The sequence below is a fragment of the Uloborus diversus genome, unplaced genomic scaffold (genome assembly GCF_026930045.1).
Source record: "Uloborus diversus isolate 005 unplaced genomic scaffold, Udiv.v.3.1 scaffold_13, whole genome shotgun sequence".
Taxonomy (NCBI): Eukaryota; Metazoa; Arthropoda; class Arachnida; order Araneae; family Uloboridae; genus Uloborus; species Uloborus diversus.
This window is the reverse complement of record NW_026557987.1, coordinates 8,862,681-8,875,970: the sequence shown is the minus strand read 5'-3', so window position 1 is coordinate 8,875,970 and position 13,290 is coordinate 8,862,681. Positions and strand designations below refer to the sequence as shown.

Sequence of the window (13,290 nt, the reverse complement as noted above, 5' to 3'; positions counted from 1 at the left end):
TTTCCATTTTTCTTTCAGTATCATTGACAGAATATTTGCTTAGACATCTTTAATACTGTTTGACCACAGATTGTATGTAATTTGGCAATCTGCCAAGTAAAGACTATTCCATCTGAATGAATCTAGCAGGGGAGAAGAGAAAATAGCGATGGGATTTTGAGGCACGCGTTTTGTAATGTCACTAGTGCCTTATTCATTGATTACATTTTCCGAAATAAAATAAGGGGAAGCAAAAATAGTTACCATGGAAACAACAAAAAGAAAAGGAAATATTTTCATTTCGTTCAAGAACGTAAAAGCAAAATGGTAAGCTCGAAACTTTGTTGTGAATAAATAAATCAATTCATTTTTGCCTTGAGAATAGAGATCGGATATACTTTAGATTTAAAAAAATGTTGCCGTGAGCAAATTTTCATTTTTAGAAAACTAAGGCTAAATAATAGAGAGGCAAAAGGGCACATCTGTGTAACAAACCAACTAACACTCCTATAAACTAATAGATGCTTCCATTTCCGCCTATAAACCGGATATTAGACTTCCCATGTAAAAGATGGTCAGACAGTAGTAAAGAAAACTCTTTCTGTCTCTCAGGAACTTATTAGCAAACGATCGAGTTAAGGAATGAAGGGGAACGCACCTTAACTAAGGTCAGCCTTTGAATAAAGGTACAACTCGACAGCTCAAAAGCAAATTTGGTAGTCCTGCAACCGGGGGTGCCCACAGGGGGGGGGGGGGGGTTATGGCGCAAGTTGCGCCATCAAAATTTTTGGGGGTGATTTTAATTTTTTTTTAAATTTATTTATTTAAATTCATTTATTTACTTATTTTTTAATTGAATTATTTGTTTTACTTTATTTTATTCTGTTCATATTTTAATTTGATTTATTTATTAGTTGCTGTGTGTGTGTATATTATTGGTGTAGTACAGAACTTTCTAATAAAATAATAATTAAAAATAAATAAATAAATTTAAAAATAAATAAATAAATTTTAAAAATTTAAAAATAAATTAATAAAAGATTTTTTTAAAAATAAATCAAATTAAAAAAAAGCTAAAAATAAAAAATAGAAAGAGGGTTGAGAAAAACTTTACTACTTTAGTGGTCAACTTAGACAGGTGGTCAACTTATAGAGGGTAGTAATGAAAACTTTTTTTTTTTTTTTTTTGTCATTTCTTGTCCCATGCATTCATTTTTTAAAGAGTTGGAATACTTTAAACTCATTTTCATTGTTTAACATTACTTTAAAACAATAAGAGAACATGTTAAAATATTTTTTAGAGACTATTTACCAGAATGACGTGTAAAGTATCATACAAATTTAAAATTGATCAAAATATGATTTAAAAAAAAAGTCTCATTGCTTATGAAAAACTGCTTAATTGAAATTAACAATTCCTAAAAATTCATAACAAGTTAAAAGTGACTCAAATTCTTCATTTGATTTTTTCTTGTACATTTGTGCCCATGGTAATCTACTTATCAACATAATAACTCCTTATTGAAGCTAGGCACATTTTCTGGGACTTAACATTAGCCCAACGTTTTTCGATGGAAACATAAATATTCATAGGTTTTTATAAAATGTCTGGTTTCTTATTCGAGGCATAACTGATAAAGCTTTGCTTTTGCCTAGTGGTCAACTTACGAAGGGTTTTTTACAATACTCCAAACCAAAGCTGGTGTATATTAGTGGTCAAGATAGAGAGGTGGTCAAGTTACGGAGGTTTTCACTCATTACATAAGATAGGACTAATTCCGTTCCTGACAAAAGTGGTCAACTTAGACAGGTGGTCAACTTACAAGGGTGGTCAACTTTACAGGTTTTACTGTATTACACAGGCAACACATACAAACATATTCAAAAAGATTTATATAACCCAGGAATTTATGTAAGCCCGATCACATGAGGACTACTGAAATTTAAAAACTTGAGAAAACAAGATTGTTTTCAAGAATGTTGTCAAACTCTGAATACTCATAAGTAAGAAAAACGTTAAAAAAAGCACAAATTTGCCAATTACAGCAGACACGTATTTCGGCGTTACAGGGCACGCCTTTTTCAATGCAAAAAGTAATGAGCTTATGGATGAAAAGACATCCGACAAAAGCCGAGAGCAGACGAGCATGCAGCTTAAAAGATAAAAATAGCGGATTAGCCAAACACCAATGAGAAAATTATAAACCGATCAGGAACCAATAGGAATGCAAGCAGAGGCCGAGAGCTTTCTCTTAGGTACGGAACCCAGAGAGAAAGAATTCGATTGGACAAAGATTAAGCCGAAGCTCAAACAAAAAGAAAATGTCGATAACCGTGAACCGCAAGAAAGAAAAAGCTGAATGAAAGAAAAAAACACCACGAAATAAAATAAACAGAAACAAAAATATTCGAAAAAAGGAAAAATAAAGATAAATAGAACAAAATGGAGGGGGGATGTCAACAAGACAAAATAGATAAAAATAAACAAAAGAAGATAAATAAAAATGAATGGGGGAAAAAAAGGGGGATAGGGAAAGGACAGTATTAAAGATATGGGAGCCAAATTTTGGAAAAATACAAATCCGCACTAAGATCGTTAACTAAGTTAGAACTGTTCCTCAAAATATGGAAAGATTCCCAAAAGTCAAGATCTGATGAATTGGGGCATTTTTGGATAATCTGAAAAGAGTTAAAAAATCAAAAGAGAAGCCAACAATGCTGAGCAATACTAGACTTATTTAATGGTTGTTTTTTTACATAATTTTGATGCTCTTTCAAGCGAATGACCCATCTCATACTCAAAGAAAAACCTTAAAATCTTACGTGTCATTAATTCAGATTTAATCACAAATACATTGACTTCAAAATGCGGTCGACATCTTTATCATGTAATGCATTCATGTGTGAAGTCTTTCAAGAAAGAAGTTGTCTTCCAGGGCTCGTACTCAATTTCAGAAATTAAATGAAGGAATTTTGGAGGAGTTTTGAAGGAGTAAAATGAGATTTTGAAGGAGTACTTTTGGGCTATCCTTATATACAGTGGCTCCCAAAAGTGTTCGTACACCTTGAAATTTTGTAGTAAAACCCAAATAACGCAAAACTGAATCCGAATATGAAGTCCAATTTTTTTCCGCACCATTCCTATGCCATTCTGAATAAAACTCAGTAGTTTTTTTTGTAAAATATTGCCAGATTTTGTTTTTGAAATTTGTCAAAGAACGAAAAGACAGAGGGAAAAAAAAGCCACAAAAGTCATCGTACACTGAAATATTTTCAAATAAATTCATGATTAAAATTAATCATATGTGGTTTTTTTATTATTTTTGCATTGTAATGACACTGTAAAGTCATTTGGCTTTAATTTTTTGTTTATTTATTCCCTAATATTCTGCTTATTATTTTTAAATGGCAGGCATGCGTAGAAACCAACAAACATGATTCGAAATTTGATTTCTTCCCTCACAGTAGCCGTAAATTGGTTTGAAATGTCTCTAAATTAGTTAATTTAGATCATCCCATAGTGAAGTGCTTAATAAAATGCTTTAAAGACAAGAATCAGATCGAAAACAAGGTTAGAAAAGGTCAACTGACAAAGTTAACAAAGCATGATCGGAGTTTTACAGTTAAAAAAAAAATGAAAAATACACATTTAAGAACTGAAAAAGTTTCTGCAGAATTGAATGAAACATTTTACATTTAATTTTCACCTAAAATTGTTCGCCAAGTTCTCTGATTTAGCTGGATTAAATGGAACCTCTTCCCGCAGAAATTTTCTTGTTCGTGCGAAAAACAGTAAGCTTACGCTTTCCGTCGTAATATCAGTGATAAATAAGCTAAAAAATGTTTCGGAACAAAGTCTTACTTATAGATGAAAATAAATTCAACAATTTGGTATTTTTTCTAGTATTTTTTCGTAGTATTTTTTCTAGTTATTTTCGTATTTTTTCTAGTTTTCCATTCAGCGAAAACAACTTTAGAAATAGACTCGGTTATCAAAAAACTTCTTGTGTGTTTTATTACATGATGCTAAAACCCAATGTGGAAGTAGTAGACAAAGAATATGAATAGGATTATGATTTGTACTCTGTGTATTGTGTAAATATTTTTGTAAATTTTCTTCTTTTTTTCAATCTTTCAAGCTATTACTTAGAACTCAATTTTTATATTTTTAAAGATTGTTTTGAATTTTCATATTTATATTTTTAAATTTCAGTTTTTCACATGTGGGAAAAACATAGTATTTTCCCAGGACGGTAAATACCGGTTTTTACCATGGTATTTATTGGGGGTGGAGGGGTGCAGAAAATGTTTTTAACACCAACATTTCCCCCAATCTGTATGAAAATTTCCCCAAAATTTTACAATATGCTATATGTTTCAGATAAAAATTCATTCCTATTACTATAGGTAGAGATAGTTTTTTTGGGGGGAAAAAAAGCAATTGCATCTTTAAAACTAATAGAATGAACTAGTAACCTTAGAACTCGGTATCTAAAAAGTAAATTAAGTAAATGCATGTAATTTTTAATTAAAATATTATATCTACATTTATTTTAAATGTAAATTATTATCCAACGAATAGTTGATAAAAATATAAAGAGTGGTGATGCAAAAGAAAATGCATTCAAAAGACACTTGCAGAAAAAAATTGGATTTTTCTTTTTTAAAATCGAATCTGCAAAATTTTCCTTGGATGGTTCGAATTTCCCCCGATCCTAGATCGCCGGATCGGACATATTCTGCAAACCTTGCCAACCCTGGTAGTGAGTCTGTAAAACAACGACAGAGTGACCGATGATTGGAGATGACCTTTATTTTTCATCAGACAAATTTCAAATCGAATTTACAACAATCGTTTTCAGGTCACAAAATGACGAAGGTTTGCTTCAGAAAGGAGACATAGGCAAGTGTCTGCTCAATGATTGGTGCCTCGGCAGTACTCTCGGATGCCCTGCTCGCCTCCCATTGGCTCTCCCAGCCTGGAAGTGCAGCTGGCGGAGAGGGCTGTCTGGTTCTGGTATTCACAGGTCCATTCCAGGCTTTCGCACTCCAGGGGGTTGTCTGGGGGAAGAGTCAGAAATGTGATTTTTCGGTATTTTTACTGAGTTCAGTATTTTTTGAGAGAGCAAAATACTGAATGCATAAAGAAGAAGGGGCATTCATAGTTAAGTTCAACATGTTCCAGCTGATTTCATGCATTCCATTAAAATAGTCTACTATGTAGATACAAAAATGCATGGGAGAGCTTTATTATCTTAATATATAAAAATCAATGTCCTGAGATATCATATATATATATATATATCAACGCACAGCCGAAACCGCTGAAGCTTCAGACTTGAAATTTGGCAGGCATGTCCGCATGATTACGAAAGTAACCACTAAGAAAGGATTTTTCGAAATCTCAATTAGTTCGGGAGAAATTAATTAAAACCCCTTCATTTCTGCGAAATTAAAAACCTGTCATTGAAATTCAAATCCCTTATTTTCGAAGGCTTTCCTCCATTCAAATCATTATTCAATACTTAATCTCAACTTTTGGTCGATAGCGAACTCGGAACTCCAGCGCTCGAATACGCTACCTTGCGGTGATTTACAAAACTGCCGATGGAGCTAAAATATTGCCACATTGCGTTCCACGTGTGTCTGTTGACGTAAACACAGGCAGTTTGTTCTGAGTATTTATTAACGCAATCGATGTGTCTTAGTTTGCTTTCAGCTACAGAAATTAATTCGTCCCTTAGTAGTATTCTCGAGCTTCTCAAAATAATGTTAGTTTTCCTTATTTCTTTCAAAAAAGTATTAAATGGTGGAAGCGTAAACAAGAAAACTCTGGATTAACAAAATCGGATAACGTTATACCAGGTAAAAATTTTTATTGTTTTGTATGAATTTGTAAGAATATGAGTTTTTTTTAATCTTAAATTAATTTAACTAATCATATTTTGCAGCAGCCTTTAGTTGGAATGGACAGTATGCAAAATATTTTCTTGAATTTATTATCGTAGAACAAAATGAAAAATGTTTAACCGAGAAAGAATTTACTTTATTCCTTTTATTCTCAGCTGAAAGGTTTCGCCAAATTTGTTTAGGGTTATAGTTTTAGTATTGTGCGAGCAAAGTAGCCTTGGCGAGATTTCGCGTTTTTAGTTAAACCATTTTTAATTTTTATCATGAGTGGAATAAAATGATAGTAAGATTACAGAAATCGATAAGTAAAAAGAAATAATGGTCAATCAACTGAAAAGAAAACTACCACCTAATGCGGACACTAACGGGACAAATTTTTTTGTCCGCAATAGAGAGGTGTCCGCAGGACAGGGGTTTAATAATGTTATTTGCATTGGAACTGGTGAATTAAAAATTGTCCGCATTCGAGGGGTGTCCGCTTTTTAGGGGTGTCCGTTAGGAGGGGTTTTACTGTATATCAATAAAATGTGGATGGCCTGTGTTTGCAAAGATAATCAATACTTTAAAAGGATCGTTAATAACAGTTAAAGATCGGTTAAGGACAAAGGCATATATGTAAGGAGTCCAGGGGCCCCGGGATCCTCCCCAAATTAGAAAAAGTTATAGGTAATAAGTAATTATTATGGGGGATTTTCGAAACTAGGTGCACCAAGCACTGTTAACCCCTGCTAATTCCATTACCCGAGCAATGCCGGGTACGGGAATGCTAGTTGACTATATGAGGCCAAAAAAGAGGCAACATTGTAACAAACCACTCAAAATGCAGTTTTGATGATAAATATATTAAGATTTTTAGAATCAGTTGAATTGAAAATAAAATTGCACTCCTAATATATTTTTGGTATGTGATTATTCAACATTGAAATTTTTAAGTGGCACAATAACTGCATTGAACTAGCGAAAAAGTGATAAGGACCAGAATTGTGGTCTTCATTGCAACCCTACTTTCGCCAATCTGTTCAAATCCTCTCTGGGTGTTGCACCTTCGTGAAAATGGACAATTTTGAAACAAGGCGTGGCGAAGTGCCATCGCATGGCAACCAGACTTCAGTTCAGTGTTTAAACCTTGATGTGAATAGTGAGAAGAAAAGATGAGAGATTCAATTATGAAGCACTGATGTAATCAAATGGAAAAAGCTTAAGTTGTTTGCAAAAACTTAAAAAAACAAAATCTTGTTGTTATTATATTAGAAGCGAACTAAAAACGCAACCTCAAATATGACCCTTTTCAATCATCGCGATCTCAAAAATGAACCATTCTCTGTTACAATTAAGAAAATTACACATTTTCGGTCCTTAATTCGTAAATTAAAATTGATTTCACACCCCTTTGAAAATGTTTCCTTGCAACTTTCCCGCCTTTTATGAAAACAGAAAACTGAAAAAAACCTGTCCGGTTTTTAGAGATTTCCAGACTTTGGAAACGCGGATTTTCAAAGTTTTACCGCGTTCCCCATAGAAACCTGAAAAAACCTGTCCGGTTTTTAGAGATTTCCAGACTTTGGAAACGCTGATTTTCGAGGTTGTACCGCGTTCCTCATAGAAACCTGAAAAAATCTGTCCGGTTTTTTGAGATTTCCGGACTTTGGAAACGCGGATTTTCGAGGTTGTACCGCGTTCCTCATAGAAACCTGAAAAAATCTCCGGTTTTTTGAGATTTCCATACTTTGGAAACGCGGATTTTTGAGGTTGTACCACGTTCCCCATAGAAACCTGAAAAAACCTGTCCGGTTTTTAGAGATTTCCAGACTTTGGAAACGCTGATTTTCGAGGTGGTACCGCGTTCCACAGAGAAACCTGAAAAAAAAACCTGTCCGGTTTTTAGAGTTTTCCGGACCTTGGAAACGCGGATTTTCGAGGTTGTACCGCATTCCAGAGACATTGGCCACAGAGCAACGTACCGTCCAGGTTCATCTTTTCGAGATGGTTGAAGACCGGCATCCAGATGTCCTCCCGCATCGTCTGCAGGACGTTCCCTGACACGTCCACCTCCCGGATGAAGGGCATCCCGGAGAACAGGTCATCGGGCAGGTCGCGGAGTAGGTTTCGTCTGGGAAGAAAAGGAAGAGGACTCGTAAATCGGAACCCTTATCCCGTAGCTGCCGACCTTCCGGATTTGTCCGGGATTCTGCTGAATTTAAGGTGTGCAAAATTCTTTTGCAAAAAATATATGTTTTGCATAATTTAATTCTGAACACTTTGATACCTTATTTATTGCCATACGCAAAAAACTTTTCAAGTTATCGTGAAAATGCGTAAACTTTCCCCCATAGAGATTTATGTTAACAGCAGCTGTTTAAGCCTCTTTTTCTTAGGTGCCGGTTTCTTGTTTTGCGTGCGTGATATATCTCAGAAAGTTTCTTATATATTTCTGTAAAACTTTTCGTGCATGCTTGTCTGGATTATTTTTATGATCTGAACCCATAGAGTAAAGAAATATACATAGAGAGGCCCCATCTATGGTAAAAACTAGATGAAATTGAAGCCAGAATGATGGGATACAGCGGTGCAATGATAGGCGGGGTTATGCATATGTCATTTGAGGACAAGTTCGCTCGGAGCAATCCCTCGAACTAAGGAAATTCTAGAGAGACAACAAACTCACGATAGATCCAGCGTAGATAGCCTGCTGTCCTGGTCCGGGAGCATGGATCTGGTGATGATCCGGATCTCGTTCCTGGACAGGTCCAGGTGCCTCAGTCCGGCCAGGGCCGAGAACGCCCCGTTGTCGAGGTCGGCGATGCCATTTCGGGCCAGGTACAGGTTCGACAAGGACTTGGGGCCCGTCGTGAACCAATCGTTGTCCACGGAAGGTATCGAGTTGTCTTCCAGAATCAACACCTGCAACAAAATTCAATGTTTCACCTAGAAATGGGTTACATCCAGTAAAACTTATCGGCAACTATCTTATTAGGGATTATCTGCGATCTGTGTAATCGTACTGTCGACCTGCTTTTCTGTTCATTGTAATCTGTATTCAACCTACAGCGCTTATAAGCTACTAGCTGTATCCGACGCGCGTTGCAACGCCAACAAAAAAATCCATCATTATACTGATTTTTCATGACAATCGGTTGAACGGGGCAGAAGTGGCTACTCTGCAGTGCCACCTGGTGGTGAGTGGCTTCAATGAGCCTATGATGCACCTTCTCCGTGGAAAAATACACATATATAGCAATTTTCATAATAATCGGTCCAGGTATCGAGTGACTCTATTTAAATTTTGTACTCACGCAGTTTGCGAGATCAATCCATCGCTAAAAATATCAAATAGAAAAAGTTTTAAATCCCCCCGTTGCATGAAAACAATAAAGAAAGAATTGATTTGTTCAAACTCAAGAAAAATGGCTAACTTCTTATCAATGAGATCTTTCTCGCGAATTCATTTCTGCATTTTATTCGTATTTATCCGATGGACTTTGACTTAAATTGGAATAAAAAAGATCGGATTTTTTTCCAACTGGTCTATAAACATTCCCGGTACCAAAAATAACAAACGGTGAAAGTTTCAGCCAAATCTGCCGGGTAGTTTTTGAGTTCATGGATGACATACAGACAAACATTCATTTATATCTATATAGATTATCTGCGATCTGTGTAATCGTATTGCCGACCTGCTTTTCTGTTCATTGTAATCTGTATTCAGCCTACGGTGCTTATAAGCTATTTAAAAAAAAAAAAAACTTGAAACGCTCCCAATTCTTACAGGGTTGGCCGAATTGGACCCAATTGGGTTGGACCCAATGGGTTTTTTTTGAAAAAACCCACTTAAAAAAACCCATTATTTAACCCACTTTTGGGTTTTTTAAAATTTTCTGAGAAGTTTTTTAAAAAAAGTAATTAATTTAAATACTTCACAATTTAAACTTCTTTTTTATTTGTTCTTCACCACTATAGACAATGAACATAAAAAATGAACTTTGAACTTTAATAGTATTTCTTAATTCTTAACGGCATTAAAAAAATACGTCAAAGATTTTAAATAAATGTATTTAACTTTTTTCTTTAACTGGTCAATAAATAACTCAAATTATATTGACCAAGTCCTGTCACGTCTGATTTTCTCAATATTTGTAGATTGTACAGAGGAAACTAATCTAGTTAAAAGGCTTTCACGTGAATTAGTTTCTGTTAACCGACACGTCACAAATCTCGAATAAACACAAGGTATATTTTTTAGAAATAATCAGATTTTTCAAACGGTCGACAGAAAACAGAACGGGTACAGTATTTTCATTATCTTACGAAAAGTTTAGTATTTCTTACTCTGTACACAGAAATAGACAAGAAGTTCTGTCTAGAACTAGACGAGCCTACTTTCCCATATACCCATACTACTTTCTAGTACCTGATCAATATTCTCAAAAATAGCTAAAATTGCAAATTTTTTCAAACATACTTTTAAAATACTTTAAGCTGATTTCTAGGAATAAAATATTCCTCACTCATCAAAAAAAAAAAAAAAAAAAAAAAACACGAACAAATAAAATAGCAGCAACTTTTAAACAAAGCAGCTAATACACTTTTTTAGATTAAAAAAATCTTTAATAGCTTTCAAAATGAAAAATTAATAAGTAAAATAATTAAGCTCATTAAAATAAATACATCATATCAAAAAAAAAAATCGCTTCTTTTTGCCCTGTTGCCAAAAACATTTTTTAAAATAAATTAATGCAATTACTAAAACAAAAAAAATAAATAAATAAATAAAATAAAATGTCAACTTAAAAAAATAATTTTCTTTGTCAAAAAAAAAAAAAAAAAAAAAAAATCGTCTGCGCATATCTTATGTAGAAACATAAATGACTTCGAGTTGATTCGCCGGTAACTGAATACATAAATTTAAACTTTAGCGTGAAAATAAAAACAAGTCATATCAACAATAAGTATTTCACAGTTAAAACCATAGCTGAGGAGTCGGAGTCGGAGTCAATCTCATTTTGAGATAAAGGAGTCGGTGTCGAATATCCAAGAATCGGAGTTAGTCATTTGTCCATAAATTTTTGCCAAAGCTACGAAGTCAGAGTTGAAGTCGGGGAATCGGAGTCCAATTAATTGTCGGGCACAGGAATCGGAGTCGGAGTCAGGTGCCTCTAAATTCTCGGAGTCGGAGTCTGGAATTTGTGGCGTCAAGAGCTATTTCTAACAAAATTTGTTTGAAGTAAATCCGCCTTCAAGTACGGAATCTACATTGACTTTCAGTTTCCCCGTAGGCGCTAATGTTAAGGGATTTGAACAGTTCAAAATTGAACGGAAAATTGTTCAAATCAAAAATATATTTTATATACAAGTTTTTCATCAAAAGCTTTTTCCTACAAAGTTTGTTTGAAGCAAATTCACAGTTCGGAATTGCCTTGAATTTCCCCGTAGGCGCTAATGTTAAGTTTTTTTGAACTGTTCAAAATTGAACAAAAAATAGTTCAAATCAAAAAGTGAAATATGGGAATGAGGTGTCCTCGCCGAGATCTTTCGAACAAAAAAAAGTTTGTTCGAATCGGACTATTCATTCAAAAGTTATTAGGGGGGGACAGACAGACAGACCGACAGACAGACAGACCGACAGACAGACCGACAGACAGACCGACAGACATTTTTCCCCATCTCAATACCCTACTTTCCAATTTTTAATTTTTCGATATTTATTTAATTATTTTATTTTTTTTTGAGTTTTTTTTTGTTTTTCGGGATATTTTTAAGATGCATTAAGCCTTCTTTCATGCTTTTTTCTTCTTTTTCTGACTTTTATTGGGAAAGTAGGCTAAAAAACAGGCAACATAAAATTCAAAGAAATGTCTTGATTAAGCTGGAATTTCGTAAAAAGGGATTTAAACTACTTGAGGTTCTACAGTAGTTTTGCATAACAAAATGAAATACAATAAAGTAAAATGCAAAGAAAAAATGTAGTAATTAAAAAGAAACAATAGATTTTATCACTTGAGAAGTAACTTTGCCTTAACTGTTGGTAATAATGAAAATTAAAAAACTTCAAACTTCACCTTTCTTGGGTTTTTTTCGTCTTTTATACTTCTCTTCAGAAAACGCTAAATTTTAACTAGTTTTCCAGCTTTTTTTACCCGAAGACACTTTTTACACTTTGTCCATATACTTACGCTAGAATACGCTGCAAGTACCCCACATTTTCCCTAAAAAAGACAAAAAAACCCACATTTATTTAAAAAAACCCAACTTTGGTTGGGTTTTTTTGGGTTTTATTTAAAAAAACCCAAAAAACCCTGGGTCCATGGGCTTTTTAAAAAAAACCCGGGTTTTTGCCAACCCTGAATTCTTAACGTATCATAATGTTACGAGTCCGTCATTTCCAAGAAGTTGTTTTAATGATGACACAGTTTTTGCGAAGGCACAAGAAATTCGTTGACGGATATGCACAAGAAGTTCGTTGCTAAATTATCTGTAGAATTTGGGCAAATATCATCAAGCACCGTAAACACAACGTTTTAAAATACGTAGTATATACAGTGAAGCCTGTGTAAGTTGACCACTAGCGGTGCACTGTACTTTATTGGTCAACTTATAGAGGTTGATTTATACGATTAAGGCTAATTCTGTGCTTGAAAACGGCGGCCAACTTAGACAGGTGGTCAACTTACAAGGGTAATTAATCCAGGGTGGCGACAGATCAGGGAAAAGTCAGGGAACTTTATTGATCAGGGAAAAGTCAGGGAATTTTGAAAAAAAAAATACAAAAAATCATGGAAAATTGATTTTATGAAGATTTTTTTTTTGCTTTACAAAATTAAGTACTCTAATTCCCTACGCATTTTCCGCCAATTATCTGTGAAAAAAAATAAATAAAATTAATGAGGTGCGATTATACACTGCCGCATATTTGTGCATCTTTTTTTCCTCAATGTCAAAGCATTGAATCTTACTTATTAACCACAGGATGAACTTCCTAAGATTGCTTCTGTGTCTGTTAGGTTGTTTATTTTACCTAGCTTGAAATTTCCTTTTACGCTTTCCATGTTACTTGAAATAAACAACCCTACAGGCAAAGAGGAAGCCTTCATTAATGCCTTAGCTCCTTTGCCTTTATTCCATTGTCTCGAAGTAATTAGCGTACTGTAATCACGATTTCAAGAAATCTTTGGTTTTTTGAATTAATACTATAAAAGCTTAATAGTTATTACTTCTTCGCGTTTTTAATTTAATTGCTAAAATTGAACTTTCAATTAAAAACCGTTTAGAATACCGCATTTTATACAAACATACAATGGATTTCAAGTAGAGCAAAGAAAGAAAATCATTATCATTGGTAACGTAAATCAGGGAAATTTGGTGAACTTAATCAGGGAAAAGTCAGGGAACTTTTTCTCACAGTTC

At 34.2% G+C, this 13,290-nt stretch overlaps 1 protein-coding gene across 1 annotated transcript in view; it reads right to left on the bottom strand.

Annotated features, from left to right (window-relative positions):
- Window positions 1-4,894: 4,894 nt before the first annotated feature.
- LOC129232663 (protein artichoke-like) overlaps window positions 4,895-13,290 on the bottom strand; it is a 54,378-nt gene continuing 45,982 nt past the window's right edge. The window contains exons 8-10 of the mRNA XM_054866795.1: window positions 8,555-8,790; window positions 7,851-7,999; window positions 4,895-5,040 (exon numbers count right to left, since the gene is read on the bottom strand). Coding sequence (XP_054722770.1) covers window positions 4,895-5,040; window positions 7,851-7,999; window positions 8,555-8,790 — 531 coding nt within the window. The remainder of the gene's footprint in view (window positions 5,041-7,850; window positions 8,000-8,554; window positions 8,791-13,290) is intronic.